Here is a 27761-nt window from a genome sequence, read left to right on the forward strand (position 1 = left end):
TTGGAGGGCAAAAGGGTCTGTTCCTGTGCTGTATTGTTCTTGATTCTAACACAGTCTGTATCCATATACAGCAAAATATGGGCAATTTTCAAGCTTGGAGTAATAAGAGGCACGTGACATTTGCACCAAAGTGCCAGTGCCAAACAAGGAAGAATTTAGTCTTCTCTTTTTGATATTAAATGGTTTCACCATTTTTAAGTCCCTCCCCCATCACCAGCATCCTGGGCTTCATCACAACCAGAAACCTAACTGAAACATTCAGATTATTATTATGGCTTCCAGAATACAGAGGCTGGGAATTCTGCAGTGAGTGATTCACTTCTTGACTAAATCTTGTCCATCATCCACGAGACCCACAAGTTGGGACTATGATGGAATACTCTCCCCTTTCTGAGATGAATGTAGCTCCACCAAGACTCAAGTGGTTTGTCAGAGCTCAGGATAAAAGTTCCCATTTGATTGACACCCTAACTATTCCCTCCACTACTAACACATAGTGACAACTGTTGGCAGTACATATAATATGCATTGCAGCAATTCACCAAGGCTCCTCCAACAACACCTTTCAAACTTGCAACCTTTGTATATGGGAGGACAAGAGTAGCAAATATGGGAAAACACTATGAATTGCAAGTTCTCCACTAAGCCATACATACCATTTTTGACTTTGAACCATATTATAAAAGTAGCAAGTCCAGATGTCGGAATTCCCTTCCTAGCAACATTCTAGGTGTTCCAGATTGGTTTCAGTGGTTCAAAGCTGAAAATGTGTTGCTGGTTAAAGCGCAGCAGGTCAGGCAGCATCCAAGGAACAGGAAATTCGACGTTTCAGGCACAAGCCCTTCATCAGGAGTTCAGTGGTTCAAAAACATGGCTCACCATCTATGGTCCATTTTTTCTGATGCATAGACCTCAGAGGTCCACATGTAGCAGCAACTTATGCACGTAAAAGTCAATGCGTCAGCATTCTAATTGGGGTGCATGAGATCTTTGAGTCTCGGGGGATCATTAGTCACAAATACTTTCTCAAGAGGCATTTGGGGTGAAGAGCAATTGTTTGTTTTGCAAATAATGCTCACATCCCATGACAATTTCAAAACACACCCAGTACTTTGGAGGCTTCTATTACTGTGTGACACTGCATTTATTGGTACACATTTTCTATCAGGAATAGTTACATTTCCTAGCTCAGGCAGTTAGCATTTGTCTGGTGCAACTCTGCATTTCAGCTTGGATGACTTGGGCAAATGGCTCTTATTGTCCCCTACCAGATGAGCTGCTGACTCGCTGTTTCATAAAAATCCAAAAAGACCTTCAGAGCTTATTCAGTATAAATTTCACCTTTCCAGCATAAAAACCTGTATTGTACGCTGGGTGGTTGCTCAATTTTCCTTTCACTGACATCAATGAATAGCTTTGCTGCATGTTGAAAGTTATCCCTATAGCCTCATCAGTGCGAAATACATGAAGAAAAAAAGATTTCAATAACCAAAAGGCTTTAATATGGTTTGTGGCAGATACTGGATCATACCCTTTCAATTTGAAATTGAATTTTGTTAGAAGCCAGTATAAATAAAGTGCACAGTGAAACAAAGCTTGTATCATTCTGAACATTATCTTGTCAACAGAACACTTCCCCACGAAGTCTGCCTAGATGGTTACAGATATTATCATTGTATTTTGTAATTTCAACATCCTTTTTCACACCACTTATGGGATAAGATCAAAACTAAAGACTTAGTTAAACCTTGTGAAATATTCTGTTACCCATTTCGAAAATGAATACAAAATTGAAATAGGAAAACAAGAAATGCCTTATGTTCACAGTGTTTATTGATTTAATTAACTAATGTAATATAGTCAGTACAATGTCAAGTTACTTTAAACAAAAATCAACAAAATTAAGTTCATTTTTGATTATTTCACATATACTGTTTTATTTATTGTCCGAGCAAGGACCAAATCTTAAACTAAAAGTACATTCAAAAGGGGATCCAGGTTGTTGCAAGATAACAGATTTATTTCATATAATGTGAAGCTTACTCTGGATACAAAAGAAACCCTGTAAATGTACTATCATCATCATTGCTCGCAAAAATGCCATTCCAGTCTCGGGTTATCATCAACCAAATTTGATCATTGGGTTTTAACTTTAGAATAACCAGGCCAGATGCCTGATCTATATCTTGACCAAAAATTGCATCTCTACTCTTCAAGGTACGAGTTCCATTTTTTACCAGACTAACTCGTATAGGTCTACTTCTCACAGTCAAATGGTAAGAAAACATATAAACACCTCCAATGCTGCAGTGAAATTTTCCAGTTTCTGGATTGTAGACATTTTGTTCATTATAAAACACTTTTTCAAATTTTATTGGGGTCCCAACTGGAGGGAAGGACTTACTTGGCAATAATCCCACACTAAATGCTGATGGCATGATCTTTACATCCTCACCTTTGTTTCCTGGCAAACCCCTTAGTCCTCGCATGCCCTTTCGACCACGAGCACCTTTGCGACCATCCTTTCCTTTTGGCCCAAGTGATCCTTTGGGTCCCTGTGGTCCATGATCCCCCTTATCTCCTTTTTGTCCATCATTTCCCTTTTCCCCCCTCAATCCATCACTTCCATTAATGCCATCATTCCCTGGATCACCTTTTTCTCCTTTATCACCTTTGTCACCTTCTGCCCCTGAATCTCCACGATCACCCTTCTCACCAATGTCCCCGCATTCTCCCTTTTCTCCTATCTCTCCTCTCTCACCTTTCTCACCTTTTTCTCCAGTTAACCCCATTTTGCCAACATCACCTTGCTCCCCTTTTTCTCCTTTGGTACCATTTTCACAGGGACCTCCCTTATCGCCTTTATCTCCTTTAAATCCTGGAAAACCAATGTTCCCTTTATCGCCTTTAGCTCCTTGCTCACCTGAAAACAAAACAAAACAGAAGATAAGCACATCTCAGACATTTGAATTTTGTTCTATTTGTTGATGTATGTAACATCAAAGGCGGTCAAACATTTATAGTTGCTCCTTAATTATCCTTGAGAAGCTGGTAGTGAGCCACCCACAGCCTGCATGATGTAGGAACACCCGCAGTGTTAGGAGGATCTAGCTTATCTATTTCCAGCTGCAATGGAAAATGGATACGTTTTCAAATTAGGATTCTGCATAGTTTAGAGAAAACACTATGCACCTGTTGCCCTTACCCCTTTAGATCAACTCTGGGCAAACCATAGCCCACAAGACTTTCTTATCTGACCCACAGCTGCACAAGGGAATGTATACAAGGTTTATAGAAGATGCAATGATAGCCAAGTGCACATAAACAACTGTCCCTGGCACCAAACTGATGGACACCAGGAGTTACAGGAAAGTTAAAATGTAGATTCTGGAGAGCTTCAAGGCCAATGAAAAATACATCCTGATAAATTGACATTGGTCAATGATTAGAGTTCAGAAGTTGGCTTTCCTTCGGGAGTAAATAAGCTGCCATGGAAAAACAGCCATCACTTGAAGAGCAGTGAAACACAAATTAAGTCTCCAATCAGAATTACTTATTGGATTGCTGCAGTTTTGATTTGCTTCTTGATTTTGTAAGTATATACACTGTAATTTTGAACTTCCACTTATTTTACACTTGCACTTTCATACTCATCATGAAGAGTCAGTACAACTAGGATAGCTTGATAATCCCATTTTTTAAAAAAATTCCAATTGTAAAAACTAATTATTACTGAGGAATTGTGCCATGGGTCCCGATAATCATAGGTTTTGAACCTGGAACCTTAAGGTTTTCATTAACGTGACAGTACTCTGGAGAGTGCTTTCAACCATCAAACTTTTATATGTTCACAACCTAATGAGCTTATTCTTATTTTTTGTAATTTTGTGTACATCCTGTCAACTTTTTACATTATAATTCCATATTAAACTTCACTTAGGTAGAGAGAACAGAAAAAAAAAGTTTCACCCCATAGAAGAGAGAAAATTAAGAGTAGATATGGTAAAGTTTTAAAATTATGTAAGCTATTGATTAGATAAAACTGGAGAAATGTTCTAGTGACCGAAGGATTGGTGAGTAGTCTGCTCAGATTTAAAGTAATTTGCAAACAAGCCAGAAGATGGCAGATGTGTCGACTCAACAAAAGCACAATTGACATTTGTACTGGTGAAGAAGATTGACAGATCAAAACAAAACTCATTATCAGCAACAAGTTTCATGGTATGTATAGCTAAGGGTCTCCTCAAGTAATTAAATTCTCAGATAATCTCAATGCTTAGTTTGTTGAAGCACTTTGGAAGATTAGAGTTGAAAAGAACCTTCTGTCCCTGCCGGAATGGCAGGTAATGGTGAACTCCTGAGAAGAGAGAAAAGTGAATAAAACTGAAAGTGAAGAGGGTGCACTTTTATGTTTGGATTCTGTGTTGTTAAAAAAAATTAAAGTTAGGATGTGCTCCCTAACAACTGTGGGATAGATTATGGATGCACTCATTGGCACCTTTTTCAAACATTAGTGATGTGACCAAATCTCAGCTGTAGGAATGATACATGTGATGATTTCCTTTTGATGTCTTCACATTTTTTCCTCTTTTCTTTATTAGTTTTCTCTAGTGGTTCTTGCAACACCATATTGGAGATCACACTAATACAGCATCCAAGTTGGCAAGATAAAAAGAAACTACTGTGGGCATTAGAAATGAAAATAGACCTTGTTGGACTCAGATTAGGCAAAGGTGTAGTGAGGAAAGAAGTATCACCAAACTTTAATGACCATTGTAAGGAACGGTTCACATTATCCAGGGTGGTGTGAAAGGGTACAATTGTTGTATATAATGCACTATTATGGTAGTTATCGAACTTGACAAAGGTTTTATGTTTTATTTATGCCAAAATAAATAACTATTGCCAGGATTTGTTTCTTGGTCATTTATGGCCATATTTTCCATAGATGTTCAAGAGCTAAATGGGGCCCTCAGAACAAAATATTTGCTTACTCCTATGGTACAGAGGTCATGGGGTTGAGGGGTGCTGTTGGCAAGTTGCTGTAATACACCAAAGAGCTAGAAGGTTCTGTACCAGAGTACATTTGCACTAGAGGGGAAAAATGTTTAACGAAATGGATGGAGTACTAATCATGTACGCTATTTTGTTCTGGATACATTGAGATTCTTGACTAATTTCAAGCAGCAGGGGAAAAGGAGCATGTCCATAGTGGGATAAGGAAAGTTGGATCAGGAATGGAGGAATTAGGGAGCAATTCCACAGTAGGGGGAGATGGGTCTTCATCCAGAGCGAGTGAAGCAGGGGTTAGGTCCCAGGTGCCAAGGGGCTTTGAATACCAGGAGGAAGACAGTGGGTCAAGTCAGATGGCAAGGAACAGGAAGAGGGTGCCAGGTCCTGAACAAGGGAAGTGGCATATTAGGTGCAAAGCAGGAGAAAAAGGGGAGCACAGGAGAAGGGGGGTGTTGGGTCCAAAATGGAAGCAAGGATTGGGTCCAGAGTGAGGGAAGGGAGATGATGGGTCCAGAGCAGGAGAAGACAGGAGTGGATCCAGAGCAAAGGAAAGGGGTTGTCGGGTCCAGAGCAGAGTGCGTTGTCAGGACCCGAGGGTTCTATCAGGGTAGATGGGTTTAAGTGCTCTGGGGGACGTGTAGTCTTGGGAGTGCAAAGTAGTACAGAGTCAGAAGTTAGACTGCATTTAATAGCCAATTCTTCCTCTAAGCTACTATTACACCTCCAAATTGCCAAGTTAAAAGGATATTTTTTTGAGATTCAAGTACAGAAGAATTGTCCAGTGGAATCTTCAATTTCCCAAGCAATTCCTTTGAAGTCTGCTATGAAAGAGATTCACAGGATCCCCATTCACCCACCTCCCATCTACACTGGAATAAAAATGATCTGATCCTCAGAAGATCCGTCTTAAGCTTTTTTCTACACCTATTTCTATGAGGGCAGTGTCTTCCTTCATCACACTTCATCTGCCGATTTCAGTAGATTGGTTTAGGTGAATCGCTTCATTTCCTGTACTAATTTGTACAAATGAGTCAAGTTAAACAATTGTAGTTATTTGTGTCTATGTAAAAGAAAATAGGTCCCTCATTTATATGTCATTATTAAACATATATCTTGTGAAACACATCTTTTAATTTACACAAACCATTAATAAATATAGCGACCACAAATAAAATAGTTTGAAGCTATGTAAGATTAAAATCTAAAGGCAGTTATTGTATATGTTGTTTGCAGATCTAGAAGTGGTGTTTTCACTTCTCTTTGATAAACAAATATTTACAAAACTATTAAGTTGCTGTTAGCCAGTTGGCAATGCTGGCACAAGGTAGCAACCAGAAGGATGATGAGGAATCTATGGCAGGCTCAGGTGAGGAAGGGACAGCAAGGCTTCTTTCCATGCCCACACCAGCATCGCCACTGGACAATCACAACCAGGCAGCTATTGTGTTTTTACATATCAAACCTTTGCTCCCAAGGGTACTTCCTTGTTAAGGGCTCCTCTCTGTTTGTCCATCTCGAATCAGCAGCTCCCAACTCGGTCAAAGTGACTGTCAATGTGCCAATATCATTCCATTAGCTCTGTAGCCTCCAGAGCCTACGTGTCATTCACAAACCCTCTCTCTACCTGCGCCCCACCCACCCCCACTCTAGCCTGAACCTTTAACATAGTGCTGGGCTTTGAGTGGAGTCGAAAATGTGTTGCTGGTCAAAGCACAGCAGGCCAGGCAGCATCTCAGGAATAGGGAATTCGACGTTTCAAGCATAAGCCCTTCCTGATGAAGGGCTTATGCTCGAAACGTCGAATTCCCTATTCCTGAGATGCTGCCTGGCCTGCTGTGCTTTGACCAGCAACACATTTTCAGCTGTGATCTCCAGCATCTGCAGACCTCATTTTTTGCTTTGAGTGGAGTCCCAAGACAAACAGTTGGGGCATGGCCAAAGGCAGCTCCCAGGCCTCATCCCACACCCGATTTTCTTTCTAGCCATTGTTTGTTGCAAGCGACAGGCAGGGAATGAACTCTAAGCTTGCAACTCCGTCACTATGAGTGGCTGATTTGTTTTGTGACCATGGCTTGCTGGGATGAATGACAAGAGTCACATCAATCCACGGGAATCTTGATTGGAAGACCAATGAGCATGTAATCTAGATCATACTGGAATTGAAGAGTTTGGGTTGGAGTTGATGGTTGGGATCAGGAAGAACCCACTTTACAGGAGCTCCTGAACTCTTGATTTGTCATATGCTTCCATAATCTGTATCTCAAGAGAATAATCAAATGACTTTTTGACACCACTACATACTGTAACATCAAGATCAAATATCTATTCAGAGTTCTATCTCCAGCAGCTTCTGACACCATTGCAATGGAAAAGCATGGGGGGACAATTTGTTTACAAATACAGGACATTTCCCTGGATCCATGAGGGTTTCTTTTTCCTAAATCCAGAGAAAAGCCATGTCTGTCTTAAGTGCTGCCTAGCAAAAGCATGAAGCCGAATATACCTAAGCGACACTTCAGACCATTCAGAAGGATAATGCTCTGGGAAAGATAATCATTTTTGCAACATCAAAAAGAAGAGTTTTCACAGCAACAAGTTCCATTTAAGAGTGTCCTAGTTATTTCTGACCCACCTCAGCGCAACTTTTGAGCTGAGTTATCGAAGTGCAATCAAAGATGCCTCTAGGATTCCACAAATAATCAGCTGGATATTACATGCTCCTTGCCCGCTATTTTCACTGGGGTTGTGTACAATATAGGCTATGTGGCCAGCCCACCTCCATCCTACCCAATTCTGAGCTCACTCCTATAAAACACAGAGGGTAGACAGAGACCAAAATAAGCAGTTGGGTCAGACTGGATATCCAATATATCTTTTAAAAAGTGTTTAAAATGGCACTATCATTAATGGCAATCAAAAGTAGCCTCCCAAAAGATAGCAATCCTCTAACCCAGAATATGAAAGTCACAAAACCACACTATCACAAAAGTGCTAAAATTCCCCCTGCCTAAGATTCCAGGCCAACCTTACTATCCATGAGGCTTCCATGTTTGCCACAGCTTCCTGCACAGAGATCCACATTGAAGGACAGAAGTAACACTGGGAGCTCGTTTTACTGACTCTCAGTGCTTTATGACTGTGGGGCCAACTTCCAACTGGCCAGTTATCTGGCTACCGATATTCCTCATAGGATGGGGATCGGCCATTCAGCCCCTCCATAATTTCCTGCCCTTTAGTATTTCATGTTAGAATCAGTATGCTTAAAATAAAGTTTGGAGAGGTGAAAGCAAGTGGATTAGCACATAGATCCCTCTCAAACTGCAATATAAAGTGAAGGATAGGCAATTTCAGCTGATCATGAATCCATGTTGATCATGCATTGCTTTTGCTCTTCAAATTGATGCGAGCCACAGATTGTGAGATGCTCACATATTGGCATCTGTGCACTGCATATGGGTGAATATTCTTGACAAAATTATGTCTGTCTTCTCGTTCCTGACCACAAATATTCCTGGACCAGGCAATATTTGCTGTGTTACAATGATATATGGATGACATGAAAATGCCCTGCAATCATATGTTGAAGTTTGTACTGATGGTGCTCCACCTCCTCAGGCAACTAGTCAGACCTGCATGCCTCAGTGAAGCATGTTGCTCTGTCTGCTGTTTGGACTCATTGCATGATTCACAGGAAACAATTAGCAACTAAAGAACTGAACATGGGGCGACATGTGCAATTGCAGCATTCACATTTGTGAACTATATTGCACCTTCACCACATTATGTGCGTCTGTTTGAAATCCTAGACAATCACCTGATGAAGGAGCGTCGCTCCGAAAGCTAGTGTGCTTCCAATTAAACCTGTTGGACTATAACCTGGTGTTGTGTGATTTTTAACTGTTTACACCCCAGTCCAACACCAGCATCTCCAAATCATGTTTGAAATCCTGTGTGACAACAAGGATTCTGATCATTTGTGCTGTTGTTTCACAGTAAAGTTCCCTGGTTGTCAAAAGAAAGACAAAATCCTGATGAATCAAGTTTAGAGAACTCAAAACCCCATTGGGGCAAAGTTGTCAGTCATTCACACTGGCAATATAAGAAATTCAATGGAAGGAAATCCATAACAAACTGAATTTCTGGCTTCTGGATCAATTGAGCTTATGCATGCTTGTTATCTGACTGCACTAATAATTCAGAGCAAAGTTCAGCCACACTAAAATGAAAAGTCATGTGCAAGCCGACAATGATGGCTAAAATATGGTCCCCTTCATGTCTGGAATATGTACTCATCAAGACACATTTTCAACATGGTTGAAATTAGACTGTTTTTATCTTCTTTTACTATTTTTCTCCCTAATATTTAAACATGAAATGTGTTTTCTTTGAAGGCAAAGCAAGAAACATATTGCTTTAGCCTGTGCCAACATGGATATCATGGAAAAGCTGCCCCATTTTGTGTTGGGAAAGCCCAATATGCCACATTGCTTTGCAAATGTCGGCCCACAGTAGCCATCCAAGTGCAAACACTATCCATACATTCTGAAGATAATAAAATCCTTTGGATGACTTCCAGCTCTTTTGAGACATGAATCAGGAAAGTGGACAAAATACCAATGCAAGAAAAAGAAGGCTAGCACTCTGATGACACTGAAGTGTCCTATAAATGCCCAATCCCTCACCATTGTTCAAGCCAAAGCTGCAAAGCCAATAGAGATGTCTGGGATTTTGCAGTGCAGCAAAAGAAATCTGTTTAATTTACATTGATGACATGAAGATAGCACATCAAGCAGAAAAAAGTTTACTGAGTTTGTCCACAGTTAACTGCCAATGTTTTTGCTGCCATTGTCTTTTAAGATCTGGTTATTGTAAGGTCTGAACAAATTGAAAACTAAAGACGATTTTAATTTATTCACTAGATCACTGTATTTTCAATTTGTTTGACTGAAAATGTGTTCATAGAAAAATTTGGTTACGTTAGTGCTTCCTTGACTATCTTGAAGCTCTGCTTAATACAATTTTGTAGGCAGGCCTCTTGCAATTCAAATTACCATGATTTTACTGTAGGCAAAGACAGAACATAAACATTCTTCAACTGGATGATCCAGTCACAGCATTTGTGAAGAGCATTACATTTTCTTTTATACTGATGTTGAACTATAATTCATTTCCCCAACTTTCCATGTTTCTGGCTTGAAATGGAAACAGTGTCCCACTCATGTTATGACTAATCATCTCAGCTACTTGCAAATGTATTTTGAATCTTTTTTCTCCAATTTGGATGTGACAAATTTCAACTAGTTTCAAAACACTTTTGAATGTCACCCTGAAGATTTGGATTTGCCCAGAGATGAAACGCTTTTTGAAATTCTGCAATTAAATTTTAGAAATGTTTCTGGACTTTCTCCAAGAGTTCGGAGTCACCATGAAGACCAATCATCCTGAGATCACACTAAATAGATGGAACGTGATAGTTCCTTTCACCAGCAAGTATTTGCATGGAGCTGGATTTGGACACTTACCTACAATGAGTCTCAGCATTGATCAAACTGATGTCACATCACAGATTAGTAATTAGCCATGCTGCTAGATTTTAAGAGACTGCTGAAGCATGACTACCTACATACCCTCTCATTAGGCACAATAACATAACAGTTTTACAAAATAATTTTGCAAGAAATGTTCATTTGTATACAAAACACTACTTGCTAATCTTTAATGTGTGAATATTACTAACAAAATATGAACTTTAACGTCCTGCTATTTTGCTTTCATTGGTATCTAGGCTCACAGCAATTTTGTACTGTTATAATTCAGTCACACCTTTAGGAAGCATTTTCTGGGTAGACTTATTGCCTAAATTCAACTGCTCCAAATGGCATGTTACCTCTACCACAGTTCTCCAACTGAAATGGGAGTTCTGCAATGGAAGTGGTAAATTATCTAGATTACATTGTATTCAAGATAGTTCTTAGTATAATATAATGCCAATGCATAATCTGTAAAGAATAAAACTTCTATGTGTACAGTCAAGCAATTATGGTTAATATATGAAGAGAGACACGGTATAAAGCTAAAAGAAGCAGCTTGCACAAATGTCAAGCAAAGTAATAATTCAAAACACTGAGAAATATGGAAATCAGTAAAGGCATACAAGGAAATAGAGACTTGATATGTTAAGTGCTACAGATTAATCAATTTTTCATAGCAATTATAGAGTCAGAGAGTCCTACAGCACAGAGACAGGCCCTTTGGCCAAAACTGGCTCATGCCAACAAAAATGTCCATCCATGCTAACCCCGTTTCCCTGCACTTGGACCATATCCTTCTAAACCTTTCCTATCCATGCATTTGTCCAAATGCCTTTTAAATAAAAGTAATGTACCCATCTCAACCACTTCTGCTATTGGTTCATTCAATATGCATACAACCCTCTGTGTAAAAAAATTGCCCCTCAGTGAGAACCATTTATTCTTTCCCCACTTACCTTGAATTGATACCCTCTACTCCTTGATTCCCCAACCCTGGGAAAAAGACTGAATGCATTCACCCTATCCATGCATCTCATGATCTTATACACTTCTATTAGATTCTTCAGTCTCCTACACTCTAAAGAAAAAAAGTCCCAGTTTGTCCAACCCCTCCTTATCACTCAGACCATTGAGTCTAGGCAACATCCTTGTAAATTCCTTTTGCACTCTTTCCAGTTTAATAACATCTTTCCCATAGCAAAATGATCAAAACTGAACACAATACTCTAAGTACGGCCTCACCAACGTCCTGTACAACTGCAACGTAACTTCTCAACATCTATTCTCAATGAGGTGCTGGAAAAGCTCAGCAGGTCAGGCAGCATCAGAGGAGCAGGAAAATTGACATTTCAGGCAAAAGCCCTTTATCATGCCAAAAACGTCAATTTTCCTGCTCCTCAGATGCTGCCTGACCTGTTGGGTTTTCTAGCACCACTCTGATCTAAACTCTGATTTCCAGCATCTGCAGTCCTCACTTTTGCTTTTCTATACTCAATGACCTGACCAGTGAAGGTCAGTGTGCCAAAAGCTTTCTTCACTGCCCTGTCTACCTGTGACTCCACTTTCAGAGAACTCTGCATCTGAACTCCAAGCTCCATCTATTTCACTATACTCCTTAAGGCCCTACCATTCACCATGAAACTCCTACATTGATTTGAGTTTCCAAAATGCAATATTTCACACTTATCCATATTTAACTCTATTTGCCATTTCTCGGCCCACTTACCCAGCTGATCAAGACTCTGCTGCAATTTCTGAGAACATTCCTCACTGTCCACGATACCGCCTATTTTAGTGTCATCTGCAAACTTAGTAAACATGCCTTGTACATTCTCATCCAAATTATTGAGATAGGTAACAAACAGCAATAGACCCAGCACTGACCCTTGAGGCACACCACTAGTCACAGGCCTCCAGTCCAACAAGCATCCTCACCCTCTGCTTCCTACCCTCAAGCCAATTGTGTTTCCAGTTTGCCAACTTTCCCTGGATTCCATGCGATCTAACTTTCCACAGCAATCTACCATGTGGATCCTTAACAAAGGCCTTACTGAAATCCATGTCAACTATGTCTACTACCCTGCCCTCATCAACCTTCCCGGTCACTTCATCAAAGAACTCTAGCAAATTTGTGAGGCATGACTTCCCACTCACAAAGCCATGCTAACTGCTCCTAATCAAAACCTATCTTATCCCTATGAAACTTCTCAAGTAACTTACCTCCCACAGATGTTAAGCTTACTGGTCTATAGTTCCCAAGCTTTTCTTTTCAGCCCTTCTTGTATAAGGGCACAACATTCCCTACCCTCCAGTCTTTAAGGACCTCACCTGTGGCTAATGATGATCCAAATATATCAGCCAGGGCCCCTGCAATTTTTTCTTGAGCCTCTTGCAGAGTTCTTGGATATATTTGGTTAGGAGCAGGAGATTTACATATCTTCATACATTCTAATTTATCCAACACCTCCTCTACTGTGATATGGACTGTCTCCAAGATATCAGCACTAACTTCCCCAAGTTCCCACGTCTTTCACCATGGTAAAGATAGAGGAGAAATATTCATTGAAGAGCTCATCCACGTCCTATGATTGTACACATACATGTCCACTTTGGTCCTTGAGAGATCCTATTTTCTCTCTAGTTATTCTTTTATCTTTAATATACCAAAAGAATCTCTTTGGATTCACCTTAATCTTCTCAGCCAAAGCTATCTCATGTCCCCATGCCCCTCCTGATTTCCTTTCAATAAACTCCTGTATCTCCTGTATCCCTCCAACATTCCCTTGATCCTAGTTGCCTATATCTGAGCCATGCCCCCTTCTTCTTTCTGGTCAAAGCCTCAATATCTCTTGTTATCCAGGATTTCCTACTCCTGTCAACCTTGCCCTTCACCCTCTCAGGTACATATAGACCTTGAACTCTAGCTATCACATTTTTAAAGGTCTCCCACTTGCCAGAGGTCCCTTTGCCTGCAAACAAACTACTCCAATCAACCCCTGCAAGTTCCTGTCTAATTCCATCAAAAATTGCCTTGCCCCAATTTAGAACTTGAACCAGTTTTGTTTTTCTCCTTAACTATTTTCAAATTAATTGAACTATGGTCACTGATCTCAAAGTGTTCCCCTAATGTCACCTCCACCACCTGTCCTGCTCTATTTCCCAGTTCGGAGCAGAAGTATGAAGTTGAACGCACGAAGCTACAGAAACACTGGGGTGTGTCTATTTCAATAAAAGAATAATTTTACAAAAGAAGCAGCTAGGCAGAATCAACATGGATCACTGGAAAATATTCAAAGAAAAAGGAACAGACATATAAATCAAGTGGAGTGAGTACAGAAGCTGTAATGGGAACACCAAAAGTGAGTTTAGATAAAGTACGCAAGTATGCATCAAAGACATATTCTGGAAGTAGAATCAAACAAGGAATGTAGACAAAGGAAGTGCAAGACTAAGGGAGACATTGGCTGTAAAAATGGCTGTTTCATCAGCAGAGAATTTATCAAGAAGGCTGATGATACAAAAGTAGGTGGGAACACAAGTGGTGAGGAGAACAGAGTCACCACAGAGAGATATGGATGTGCTAAGTGAGCGATCAGATAAAGTGAAAGGTAGGATAATGTGAGATTATACACTTTGGCAGCAAGAATAGAGGGGCTAATTTGGTAGTTTCTGCACAAAAAAAAATCACCAAAACATAGCATATAAGTTCAACAGGTAATCAGAAAGTTATATGGAATGTGGACTTTATTTCAAAGGGAATAAAACCATACAAGGCATTAATTAGACCTCTCCTAGAATCATGAACAATTTTTTACCCTTTTCTAAAGAAAGATATAGTGATATTGAAGGATGTCCAGAGAAGGTGACCTCATTGAAATATATAATGCTTAGGAGTCATGACAGAGTAGATGCTGAGGGGTTATTTCTCCTTGTGGGAGTCTAGAACCAGAGATCAGAATTTCAGAGTAAGGGGTCATCCCTTTAAGACTGAGATAAGTCAGAGTTTCTTCTCTCAGAGGGAGGTGCATCTGTTGAATTCATTCGCTGTAGTCATTAAGTATATTCACAGCTGAGATGGACAGATTTTTAATAATTATGGAAATCAAAGGATATGGGGGAAAAGGCAGGAAAGTGCAGTTGAGGATTATCAGATTAGCCATCTCATTGACTGGTGGAGCAGATTTGATGGTCTGAATACTGCTCTTACATTCTACTGTCTTTTGGTCGGAGTACAGAAAAATGAGGTACAGGCCATTGTGAGGAATGCACTGTATATTTGAGGATGCAGGCCTGAGAAAGTGACTAAGCTGCTGTTTAGGCCTGAATGGATATCAGGTGAGCTTGGAAATCTAGCAGACAACAACAAGCGCACAAGGACAGAGTTTCACTGAAAATGACAAAAGTAGGTTTTTTTTAAAGCACATCAACATCAAGTAGATTAGATACATGTAAAATAAGCTAGCTTGCAAAGGTTACAGTTTCAGGGAATTTACAAAAATGAAGCCACATAAAAATAAAGATGTCCAATGAACAATTTAATGTATAAACTTGTTAATTTTGCTTTTATACTACTGACTTATTTAAGTTCTATTTATTTTATTGTGACTCAAATACTTAATTATTCCTGTGATTAGGAGTTAATGACAGTATATTATCGTAATGATGTCATTTTATTTATGGCAAAATGGAAATAAAGGAATAAGTTTTATTAACAGACCAACTACGCTATCATCTATTGCAAACAAAATGTCTTAAATTAAAATGCTACATTACAAATTATCAAATAATTGGTTCTCTCATGCTGCATATTACTAAGTATATATACCCACCTGGTTGGTAGATCAATAAAAACTTTATTATATGTAAGAAACATATTTTTTTCCATACCTTTTTCCCCTGGTTTTCCGATAAATCCTGGAAGTCCATCAAATCCATCGAGACCACGGTCTCCTTTTGACCCTGAACAGCAACAAGTACTTCTTTTAAACCATATGTTAAGTGTTAAATTTTTGACAAGTTGAGTTTATCTTTATAAATAAGTTAATGTAATTAAAGTTCAGCAATACTGATGAGACAATAACAAAATAATTTCTGAGGAAGATTGACAGTGTAGCTGCTGAGACATTTCATGCCTTGGCTAACAAGTCCAGCATTAGAATACATATTTTCAAGCCAGGAGAACTACTTATTCCACTCAATTTATTCTGAATCTTTGCAATTCTCTAGCCCAGAGGGCTCTGGTTGCTCAGTCATTGAATACATTCAAGATTGAAACCAAGGGAAATGAGATTGGGCAAGTACAGTTCATGGCAAGGCTCAATCATAATTGTTTTAAATGGAGCAACAGGCTCAAGGGGTTTGTATAGTCTTTCATGCTCCTATTTGTTATGCTCATATATTTCTACTATTTATTAATATGATGCATTAATCAAAATGGAATCCTTCCTTAAACTATAGTATATTTAAGTTGGGCAAATGTGTACCTAGGATACATTAGGCTGAATCTTATAAGGGACTGAGCACGTGGGATTATGGTGAAATGGCCAGTGAAGCTTGTCTCAACATCAGGAGCACCTCACTGCATCTTTTATGTATTTGTTTGGCAGTGGTGAGTTGAGAACTAAGCAGGATTATTGCTTGTTAAAACATATTATTGGCACCACAAAGCACCTCATTAACATTCCACTTCATATTTTACCAAATTCATCAAACAAGCAAGACATCTGCAATTCTCAACATTGAATTCAGAGCGGGTATCTCACTACTTCAGCTCCCTACTGGCTCTAAAAAGATCTCGGTGTTGCTCAACATCAATGAGAATTTGTGGGCATGATCCACAGGTACCAGCCATGTGCACCCTTCATCTATGGATTTTGGCATCTGACATCTGTCAACCCTTCACCATGACACCTTTCTGATCCACCAGCTGCTTAGGAATCACATTTATAGAGGTTCGTAAAATCATGAGGGGCATGCATAAGGTGAATTAACCAAGGTATTTTTCTTCAGGTAGGAGAGTCCAAAACCAGAAGGCATAGGTTTAATGTGAGAGGGGAAAGATTTAATAGGGACATGAGGGACAACTTTTTTCACTCAGAGTGGTGTGTGTATGGAATGAGCTGTCAGAGGGAGTGGTGGAGGCAGGTACAATTACAACATTTAAAAGGCATTGGGGTGGGTACATAAATAGAAAGGGTTTAGAAAGATATGGGCCACATGGTGACAAACAGGACTAGATCAGTTTAGGATATCTGGTCAACACAGAGGTGTTGGACTGAGGGATCTGTTTCCGCGATTATAATTTTATGACACTATGGCTCTAGGACTTGCATTGCAGAGTGCTCCAGCAATTAAAACTGAAAAGCTGCATCAGAGACACATTGTTTGTAGGAACAGTTACCCAGCCCTCTATCATGCTTGAATTCAAAAGTATGCAAGAAAGGGAAGGAAATTGGCATTGATCACATCCCAAGTGGGTGGAGTAACAGTCTTGATCTGTGATGCAGGGGTTACAGGATCAAATTATGTGAGGGTTTTTTTTTAAAAAAGGAAATAACATCTGTACAGAACACAGATCTACTGGGTCCCTAATCCCTGGCCATCCTAGCACATGTACAGCAATCAGGGAGCCAACCTCCTAAACCAGGTATCACTAACCACCTCATTCACATTAGTACATTTGGGCACAGGAGTCAGGAAAAAAATAACACGCGGGTGTCGGTGTTGGACTGAGATGGACAAGGTCAGAAGTCACATGACACCAAGCTATCGTCCAACAGTTTTACAGAGGCACCTTGATTATCCAGTATTCAGTTATCCGAATATCAGATTATCCGGCAAGATCACGAGATCCCGATGCTTGGATAAACTATGTTATTCAATTATCCAGAATTTGATTAACTGAATGAAATGGTCCCCGCCCGTGTCCTTCAGATAATCGAGGCTCCTCTGTAATTGAAATCACAAGCTTCCAGAGCGCTGCTCCTTAGTCAGGTGGAGGAAAACAACAGAGCTGTTTTAGCTAGAGGGTGAATGGTATTAGAATTGTCCTGTGCACACCTTGTTCATTTTGCTTCAAGATGCAGCAGCAAGTTCTTAACACAGACAGACATCACTCTGGTACATCCCATACAGACATGGTGTTAAGCATCGTGCTGGCATAGTTACACTCGGGGCTTAACAGAGACTCAAATAAACAGATGCTGCACCAAAACAAATTGAATTTTAGGCAAACATGAGGCTTCATGTTTACTGGTAAGTTACCCATGCCACCAAAGTGCCCTAACCAGGTTTTCCTTCTTTCTCTCCCTCCCACACCGTGCCATCCTTGGTTCCCCAGTCGGGATGATAGAAGCTGCTCAGCAGGAGGGACGTTGGGCCTGGAGGTTTGTTCAGGTAACTCCAAGAGAATTCTCCAGTTCTGAAGAAGGGTCACTCGACCCGAAACATTAACTCTAATTTCTCTCCACACAGGCTGCCAGACCTGCTGAGTTTTTCCAGCAATTTCTGTTTTGGTTTCCATTCGCAGTTCTTTCTGTTTTTATCCAGGGAAATTTCTGCCTGGACAGCTTGACAGGCTGAGGGACTTCTTGCGTGTGGTTCCACCTCAAGTTGGGTGCCTCCTGCAATTGGTCTGTCTCCTTGTGAGGAAGGGGCACATGGAGTTCACACTGGGTTCCCCGTCCATTATGCTCTCAGGCCTGAGCAACAGTGGTTGTGCCAATGGAGTGCAGGCATGTGCTGGACCTGGCTCTCCATGGCAGCTGCCAACCTGCCCATCGAGGCTCCTAGACTGACTCATTCTTGACTACTCTCCAGCAACCACTGAGCAATGAGGGCCATTGCATCCTACATACCTGTTTGTTGATCATGTTCCTCCCTGTGCATGTGGACAAAGTTTCTGACTGCCAACACCACAGCGTCCTCTCCTGCCCGAGGCTGAGCAGGAGCCTGGTCTCTGGCAGTCCTTCAAGGGCCAGTGGCCTGGAACCTTTCTTCCTCAGCCAGCTGCGAACCTGTCACAGCTGGGTGCTCACCAGATTGCTGCCACACTTTCTGAGCCCAACATTCCAACCGAGGTGTCAGTTTGTGGACTGGTGGAAAGTGAAGGAGGCAGGCTTGCTGATGTTTCCTTCGAGGGATCAAGACTTTCATCCTCAGAGGTTGAGGAGATGGCTTCTGGGGCAGCCAGCCATTTTTGCATGGATATGGGTGACATCACACTGGTACTCTGCAAGACATAAGGTGAAAAGGCATCATGACCAGGGGTTAGGAGTGGTATGCAATGAATCACACTGACAACTTAGCTATGTTACTGTGAGTGTTGTAGTGGAATGAAGGGTGCTATGTACTGAGTTGGCAAGACATGGATGTTTCAGCATTTTTGCAGTTGTATTCTTGACCTTGTGCTGGAGGGGCTGGGGTTTCTCCTTGTGACTGTTGAGAAGACTAACTATGGGCACCCCTCTACCTGCCTGGGCCCTTTCTGTCCTGTATTGGGCTGCTTTCTCCCACAAGAAGAGAAAGGGAGAGTTTGAGTGAGCTGCAAGTGGGTGGCACAACTGCCTGCACAGGTGTTGGAAAAGTGGTGAGGTGTTCAGAAGGAGTGAGTAGACAGCACAGAGGGCAGGCAGAGGTCGTGGTGGTCATTTGAGGAGAGGGGTGTGAAAGCAGGTGAGGGAAGATGTTTCAGACAAGCGAGAACGGTAGAGACGAGCCTTGGTGGGAGAGGAGTGAAGTAGCAGAGATAGAGTGCGTGAGTGAGTGAGTGCAAAATAACAGAGAGAAGAGTGTTCCACTTACCCTGACAAAGTCAAGCAGGTCACTGATCTTGCAATGATACTGCTGGCCATTCCTTCACATTGTTAACATTGCAATGGGTGACCTCAGACCAGGCTGCCGGGATCCAATGGCATAGCATCCTCTGCTGGTGCTCCGGGAAAAGGACACCCTTTCTTTGCACCACCCCATCCACCAGAACCTCCAGATCTCTGTTGGAGGTACATGGTGACATTACCCCGCTCTCTCCTCCTCCATGTTCGGAATCTGTCTGTGACCAAACAGGGCAGATTCTGAAAGCCAGTGCTTATCCTGGTGCTTAATGATCTTTTAAAGATGACACAGTCAACAACACTGCTGGTCTTTTGTCAGATATCCGATGAGTGGTAAGTTGTTCCAGGAATAAAGTGGAGCTAGAATCAGATGTGAGAGATGCTACAGTGACAGGGTTAATGTTCAATGAGGCAAGTTTGCTAAGTTTTGCCAAGTTATGGGGAAAAATCCTCCAAAATGCTGGACACACCTCACACTTAGTCAAAAAAAATCAGCAACCAAATATCCAGCTTACCTTTTTCTCCAACAGCACCCTTGATACCAGCTTGACCTGGGGATCCAGGGAGACCTGCTATCCCCTGGTCTCCTTTTTCACCTGGAGGCCCTATAAACAGAAGAAAGGTAATAAATGCTGAATCGATAGGTGATTAAATTCATCTCTAGCTCATCTGGAAGTAGACTAATTGGAGAACTTTATCACATATCACTGCAACTAATTAATGACAAATATGATTATTCAGTCACAGTGTGGAATGAGACATGACCCCTACCCCCGCCCCATCACCACCCCAGGCCACTTGTGTATGGCCTTAGACAACTAACATATCTAAAAGTCCTCAACAAAACACATGGAGAAACAATTTAAAAATCTATAGAGTCTGTGTTTTTAAAAGCTGAATAAATAAGTTTCATGCAGTGAGGATAGAACAAACCAAAAGTTAAACATTGCCATCCAAAAATTGTTTTTTTAGAAGAATTCAGCTCTTTTAAAAATTTGTTGCAAAATTTATGTTTTTTGCTTCATAATTAGAATTTCTAACTTTAGCCATAGCTGTAATAACTTGATTAATATTAGCATGGTCAAGCTATTTGGAAGCATTTTTATCTACTTGATTCAGTCCAGAAAAAAAGTGATAAAAGTATTGCTGTGTCAAATTGAAATAAATCCTGAACCACTTGTACTTGACAATGCCTCAAATTATATTATTTAAGGAATGCCTTCTGTGAGCATCTGATATTATAGGCTTCCTGGTTACAACCGTCCTATTCCCTGCACCTTATAAACAATCTAGTTTTATTAAGTTGAAAAAAAAACTTTAAAACTTCAGAAATCTTATCACAATATTTATAGTTCAATACAATGATTTTGAATACTTAGTTTGATTTTATATACTTTTTTTTCACAGAATTGTCACAGCACCCAAGCGAGCCATTTCAGCTCATCGTTTCTGGCTATCTAAATAAGCGCCATTCTCCTGTCTCTTCCCCATATCATGCACCTTATTTAGACAAAAATGATCACTCAATGCCCTTTTGAATGCCTCAATGGAACCTGTCTCCACAACATTCTATCCATTGCATTCCAGACCTGAACCAATCACTATGTGAAAAGCAGAATTTCTCACCCTACATTTGCTTCTTTTGCAATCACTTTAAAGCTGTTCTGTCTCACTCCTGATTCTTTTATGAGCGGAAACAGTCTATGCTCTCCATCCAAACGTAAAGAATAACAGATACCTGTTTATTGCTTTGATTTTTATGGCAGGCTCTTCCATATTAGGCACTCGTGATATTGTTGTGAAAAATGTAAAAAAAAATTGACATTTTCTATTCAGAATAACTCTCAAGTGACTGCAAATCAGTTCTCCAGCTGTCTCTGCCAGTAGAATTTATAACTTGACAGCTGAAGTTAGACCTCCATGACTGTGCTGCTTTTGTTCATATCAGACCACTGCTTCAAGAGACACTAACTTTTATTAAGTAATGCGCTGCACTCTAGACATTGGAAAAGACCACAACAATGGACAAGGTCAAGGTGGGAAAAGTCTTTTGTAATCAATGATTTTGTTCTGAAATTGAGGGCAATAAATAGTCATTCATTCCACACATAACCCATACTTCAGTTGTTTTAGGAGTGCCACTGGACAGCAAAGATGGAGTAAGCACAAATATGATTCATCATCCTGAGCATCAAAATTCAATAAATTTTCAAAATGAATTTGTATTTCCAGTTGCACTTTAAGATCCCTAAAATATTGATTAAGCTGTCTCATCTTGTATTTTTCATTTAGAGAAATTGCCGGATGAAATCATGGATATTAACCAAGAAAATTGCACTTGATCAGGCAATGTTACTCCATTACATGCCTAAAAGTAAATATGAATGGAACATTTACCTCCACATTGCTTTATGGAGATAATATTGCATCCAACTATAATGCTAGGGTCCACTGTTATTTGGACATTCTGAATACTTGCATTGGTCTCTTCTGCCCTCATTAATCAAATATATATTTGACACTCTTAGTGCTCAGTGACTGAAGCATGAGGAGTTTCATAGATTCTAATGCCCAATATCAGCTTCCATTAAAAAGACCAACTGGTCACCCTTAAAACAAAATAGATTAAAATTTTCAATTATGCTCAGGAAAATGCAGAGGCAGACAGAGTTCAACCATAGAACCAACAATTGAGTATTTATTAACCGGTCAATAGGAAAGAACAATCAAAATAACTGCAGAGTAAAAACAGCAAATTACAGTCCAGGCTCAGGGGTCACACTCAAGAGATTTATAAAATCCTGAGAGGTATGGATAGGATGAATAGCCAAGGTCTTTTCCTTGTGGGGAGTCCAAAACTAGAGGACATAGATTTAAGGGGAAAGATTTAAAAAGGGACCTAAGGGGCAACTTTTTCTTACAAAGGGTAGTGCATGTATGGAATGAGCTGCCAGAGGAAGTAGTGGAGAAAGCAAGGACTGCAGATGCTGGAGAGTGTGCTGCTGGGAAAGCATAGCCAGTCGGACAGCATCCAAGAAGCTGGAGAGTTGACGTTTCAAGCATACACTCTTCATCAGGAATATGGCGATGGCCCAAGGGGCTGAGAGATAAATGGGAGGGGAGTGGGGCTGGGTATGGAGGTAGCTGGAATGTGATAGGTAGATGAAGGTATGGGTGAAAGTGATAGATTGGAGAGGAGGGTGGAACAGATAAGTGGGAAGGAAGATGGACAGGTAGGACAGATTAAGAGGGTGGTGTCAATTTGGAAGGTTGGATCTGCGATAAGTTGGGGGGATGGGAAATAAGGAAGCTAGTGAAATCCACATTGATCCCGTGTGGTTGGAGGGTCCCAAGGCTGACATAAGCGTTCTTCCTCCAGACATCAGGTGGCTAGAGTTTGGCAGTGGAGGAGGCCCAGGACTCGCATGTCCTTGGCATAGTGGAACAGGGAGTTAAATTGTTTGGCGACAGGGAAGCGGAGTTGTTTAGTGTATGTGTCCCAGAGATGTTCTCTGAAACGTTCCGCAAGTTGGTGTCTCATCTCCCCAGCGTAGAGAAGTTACACATCGAGAGCAATGGACACAGTAGATGATGTGTGTAGAAGTACAGGTAAATCCCTGTCATTGTGGAAGGATCCTTTGGGGTTTTGAATGAAGGTGAGGGGTGGGGGGAGGTGTAGGTGCAGGTTTTGCACTTATTGCGGTGGCAGGGGAAGGTGCCAGGAGAGCAGGGCGGGTTGGTGGGGGTGTGGGCCTAAGAGGGGAGTCGTGGAGAGAATGATCTCTATGGAACATAGATAGGGGTGGGAGGGAAATATATCCCAGGTGGTGGGGGTCTGTTTGTAGGTGACAGAAATGGCAGAGGATGATGCAATGTATTCGGAGGTTGGGTTGATTACCGGGTCGGGGGGTGGGCGGGTTCAAGGGCAAAGGTGCTAGAAGTGGAGGAGATGCACCAGAGGACATCATCAACCACTCGGGAGGGGTAATTGCAGTCTTTGAAGAAGGAAGCCATCTGGGAAGTTCTATAGTGGAATTGGTCCTACTGTGAGCAGAAGTGGTGGAGGCTGGTACAATCACAACATTTAAAAGGCATTTGGATGGGTATATGAATAGGAAGGGTTTAGAGGGATATGGGCCAAATGCTGGCAAATGGACCTTGGCTAACTTAGAATATCTGGTCAGCATGGACGAATCGGATGGAAAGGTCTGTTTCCATGCTGCACAGCTCTACAACTCCATAAATATGAGAACATTTTTCCACTATATTAAATATTCATGTGTGTGCTATATCTGAATCACTTTTCAGACACACCATTAGATATTTTGATTAAATTTAAACACCATACTAACAGCATGTTGCTGTTTTCTAGCTGTCAGGAACCCTGCGCATTGAACGTCTAACACGCCTTAAAAGCCCATAGTTTGGAAGACTGATACCAAATCAATGCAGTGCTATTAGCACCAATCCTTGGATCATTGTTCTGCAACTTTGCAGGAGCTAATGGTGGTGACCATAGTAGAGGGGATATTGGTTCTATAACAGAACGCACAGACTTTACTGTATAAATTCAACTATTGTGTCAATTTTACCTGCTTCGCCAGGTTCTCCCTGTTCACCTTTTTGTCCTGGTATTGGAGGACAGCAGTCACAGCAATTAAAAAGGAACTCATCTGAATCAATAGTAAAATTTCCATTATCTTCAAAGGGCGGTACAGTTGGAAAGGTGTCAAATAAACGTAGAGATGTTGACTTCAATGTAGAACTCTCAGAGGAAAGACCTGAATTATCAGTCCCAAGTTCTTCTGCAGGTACAGTCGAAGTTGGAAATAAAGCCCTTGTAAAAACTTCATCTTTCTTAAATTCAGCTTTTGGTGGTGGTGTACTTTTTGCAACTATTTGTGCTATGAAGAGGAATAACAGAAGGAGCTTTGTGTGCCACGGAAGGCTAAACATCCTTGCAGCTGGAAAAGATCAATCAGTATATGAACAGTTAATGGAAATAAGAGCTAAGATAAATAACAATGTCAAGGACCATATTAGAATTCACTTTTCAATTTAGAAAAACATTTAATTTTTTTTTTAAAAAAGCTTAACTGTATGCAAAACTATGCAGCTGCAATTTTCAAAATATGCAGTATATTTTTCTATGTGCGCAATGGGTTGGATCTTCTTTTGCACATGGAAGTGAGACAGGTAGTGGTGTGCATTGAAAATTACATTCTTGGAAGTGGTCATTGGTTGACAATACCTTTGGAAAGCGAAGCAATTTTGAAAGGATGAACAAGGGGATTTGGGAACCTAGAAGTCTCCAATTAATTGGTTGTGGATTCTGAGAAGCCGCTGCTATTATGGAGCCATCAGGGTGAATGGACATAGGTCAGCGTAATCATGAAGCAGGGAATTATGCTCAGCTGCTCAACCAGTGGCACAGAGGAGCTAAGCGGCTTCCATTTGTGAGTGGAGTGGCAGGATTCCAGAAATTGATGTAAGTTTGCTGGCATTACTTGAGCACCAGATGTTGGCAGAGGAAGCTGTAGTGAACAAATGAATGCCAACTGATAGAGTTCAAATGGGAGCCACTCCAGCAAAATAGCAAAGAGAAAATTCATGAGGAGACCACAAGAGCACAGCAAAAGAGCTACAAGGGGATGAAGGCACTAATCTAAGGATTGGGATTGCTGGCTAAGAGTCAACGATCTGCAAATGACAGAGCACAGCTGATGAGAGACCATAGTCAAGATATTTATGTCCTGGTACATAAAGATCAAGTGTCATATGACCCACAGGTACCCCTCCTTGCAACCATCAAGGTGAGCAATATGCTGCATTTTTATACATCTGAGGATCATCTACAAAGCTAAATGACACCTCACAGACTGCAGCTTATCATGCCATCAGGTAGGTCACAGATGCCTATTCCACCATAACAGATGGATCAGCACAGGCATAAACTACATTGGGCTTTGTCACCAATGAATCCCTCAGGTTCAGGAAGTCATCTATTCCCCCATAGGCCATCAATGCACCTACAAACTAGCCAGTTTCCTGAACAGAAAAGGTTTCCAGTAAATGAATATCCAGCTGGTCATTGACCACAGGAAACACATTCGCAGATCTACTGCCAACTCCCTGGAATCCCCCATGCTTCCTTTATCTGAGAGAGTCCAAGCAACATACTTCTTTGGACCAACATCCAGAAGCCACAAAATAAAACAAACTGTGGATGCTAAAGATCTAAAACAAAAACAGTAATTGCTGGAGAAACTCGGCAGGTCTGGCAGCAGTGGAGAGAAAGCAGTGTTAATGTTTCAGGTTCATTGACCTTTTCCAGTTCTGAAGAAGATCTGACTCCCCTTGAGCATCCAGTTATGAATGGAAAAAGGTGCTCCAACCAGAGTCATCCATTAACACAAACCTGTACTGAGCAGACCTTTCGCATCATCACGGTGGCACAGTGGAGGGCGGCACGGTGGCACAGTGGTTGGCACTGCTGCCTCACAGCACCAGAGACCCGGGTACAATTCCCGCCTCAGGAAACCTTCTGTGTGGAGTTTGCATATTCTCCGAGTGTCTGTGTGGGTTTCCTCCAGGTGCTCCCGTTTCCTCCCACAGTCCAAAGATGTGCAGGTTAGGTGATTTGGCTGTGCTAAATTGCCCTTAGTGTTAGGTGAAGGAGTAAATGCAGGGGAATGGGGCTGGGTGGGCTGCTCTTCGGAGGGTCAGTGTAGACTTGTTGGGCCGAAGGGCCTGTTTCCACACTGTAAGTAATCTAATCTTGAAAATTTCCTCCATTGTTTTGACAGTCATGTGATCTTCTCCAGCATGAGCCAGCCAGGGTGTCTCACATTTGTATTGAATATGTTTACATTACATTTAACAGCACTACTAATCGGAAACTTCTACTTTTACAGTGTAAAGGAAAATAAGCTAAACTTTTACTGGGAGACAACACACTGCATTTTGTATGCCAGGACAGAGCTTCATGCAACCATGTTAACACACTTTTCTCCTGTCTATTGGCTTTTAATTAAATTTGGAGAACACAGGGAAGCTTATCTGTGTTTAAAGGATTGAATCCTGGAGGATGGAAATTTACAAGCATGTGCCTCTTCCCTCAGTAACAGTACCGAAATATAATTGACATCAAGATCAAAAAGTCAGCCTTGCAGCCTATATGAAACAAGGCACCTTAAAAGCAAAACAACATGTTGAAAGTTACTTTAAGAACTATAAAACACCATGTTATCTGACATTCCAAAAACAATACTACACAAGATCACTTTAAGATTAGATTCTCTACAGTATGGAAACAGGTCATTTGATCCAACAAGTCCACACTGACCCTTCAAAGAGTAACCCAACCACATTCACACCCATTCCCCTACCCTATATTTACCCCTGACTAATGCACCTAAAACACTATGGGTAATTTCGCATGAACAATTCACCTGATCTGTACATCTTTGGATTGTGGGAGGAAACCCACACAGACACAAGGAGAATGTGCAAACTCCACACAGACAATCACCCGAGGGTGGAAGCAAACCAGAGTCACTGCTGCTGTGATGCAGCAATGCTAACCACTGAGCCACCAAGCCACCCAAGTGAAGACAAGAGACAAGGGCTTGTCTCGGATTTGAATCCAGGACATCTAGCATCTCGACACTATAGAAAATCCTAAGTCTGAATCTTACCCCTAGACCAACAAGCCACAGTCTAAAGTGGATTTTTTGCCTCTTTCACACAGGAGGAACCATTGATGAGGAAAGGAGTTTCTATTAGCTGTGTCCCAGAGCTGGGCACAAGCCACTAACTGAAGCTGCAGTGGCCGCTTTCAGCTGGCAGCGGGGAGTTGGAGAGAACAGGGTCACATCCTGGTGTGTGTCCCTGTCTCGCTTCGTGTGGAGTCAGGGTGAATCATGGATGAGTTCATGGGTGAATCATGGGTGCAATGTCAGTACCTGTTCGGTCTCAATGCTTGATCTGAAATATTTGAGGCTCTGTACCTGAGTGGGCTTGAACCAAACTTTCAGCCAAACATACTTACCAACTGAGACACGGAGGACCAACATTTGACATGCAAATTCCCCTAAAGCAGGGATCTGAAGGGCCGTTGGATGGCTGGACTTCTCACTAATTTTCCCGCTTACATCAACAAAAGTATCAGAGGCCTGAGGAGCCACAAACACCCAGAAGGAAAGGACCACAAACTGCCAAGGTCTTTCACAAGCAACTACCTGGAGTACTTCATCCGTGATGCTGGTAATGGTGAGATTCAAACCCACAATTTGATAGAGACTGGAGCTTAAATCCATCACCTTAGACCACTCGGCCACACTACCACACACTTGTCGCATTAAAAATACTAAGTTGATTAAGGTTT

At 41.2% G+C, this 27761-nt stretch overlaps 1 protein-coding gene across 1 annotated transcript; it reads right to left on the reverse strand.

The window, feature by feature from the left end:
* Positions 1 to 2039: 2039 nt before the first annotated feature.
* On the reverse strand, positions 2040 to 27693 carry otol1b (otolin 1b). The gene is made up of 5 exons (XM_060833924.1): positions 27426 to 27693; positions 23968 to 24339; positions 19891 to 19980; positions 15432 to 15503; positions 2040 to 2923 (listed from the first exon to the last, which is right to left on the reverse strand). Exons 1-5 carry the CDS (start codon positions 27691 to 27693, stop codon positions 2040 to 2042), a joined length of 1686 nt encoding a protein of 561 aa, XP_060689907.1.
* Positions 27694 to 27761: the final 68 nt, after the last annotated feature.

The sequence above is a fragment of the Hemiscyllium ocellatum genome, chromosome 13 (genome assembly GCF_020745735.1).
Source record: "Hemiscyllium ocellatum isolate sHemOce1 chromosome 13, sHemOce1.pat.X.cur, whole genome shotgun sequence".
Lineage (NCBI taxonomy): Eukaryota > Metazoa > Chordata > Chondrichthyes > Orectolobiformes > Hemiscylliidae > Hemiscyllium > Hemiscyllium ocellatum.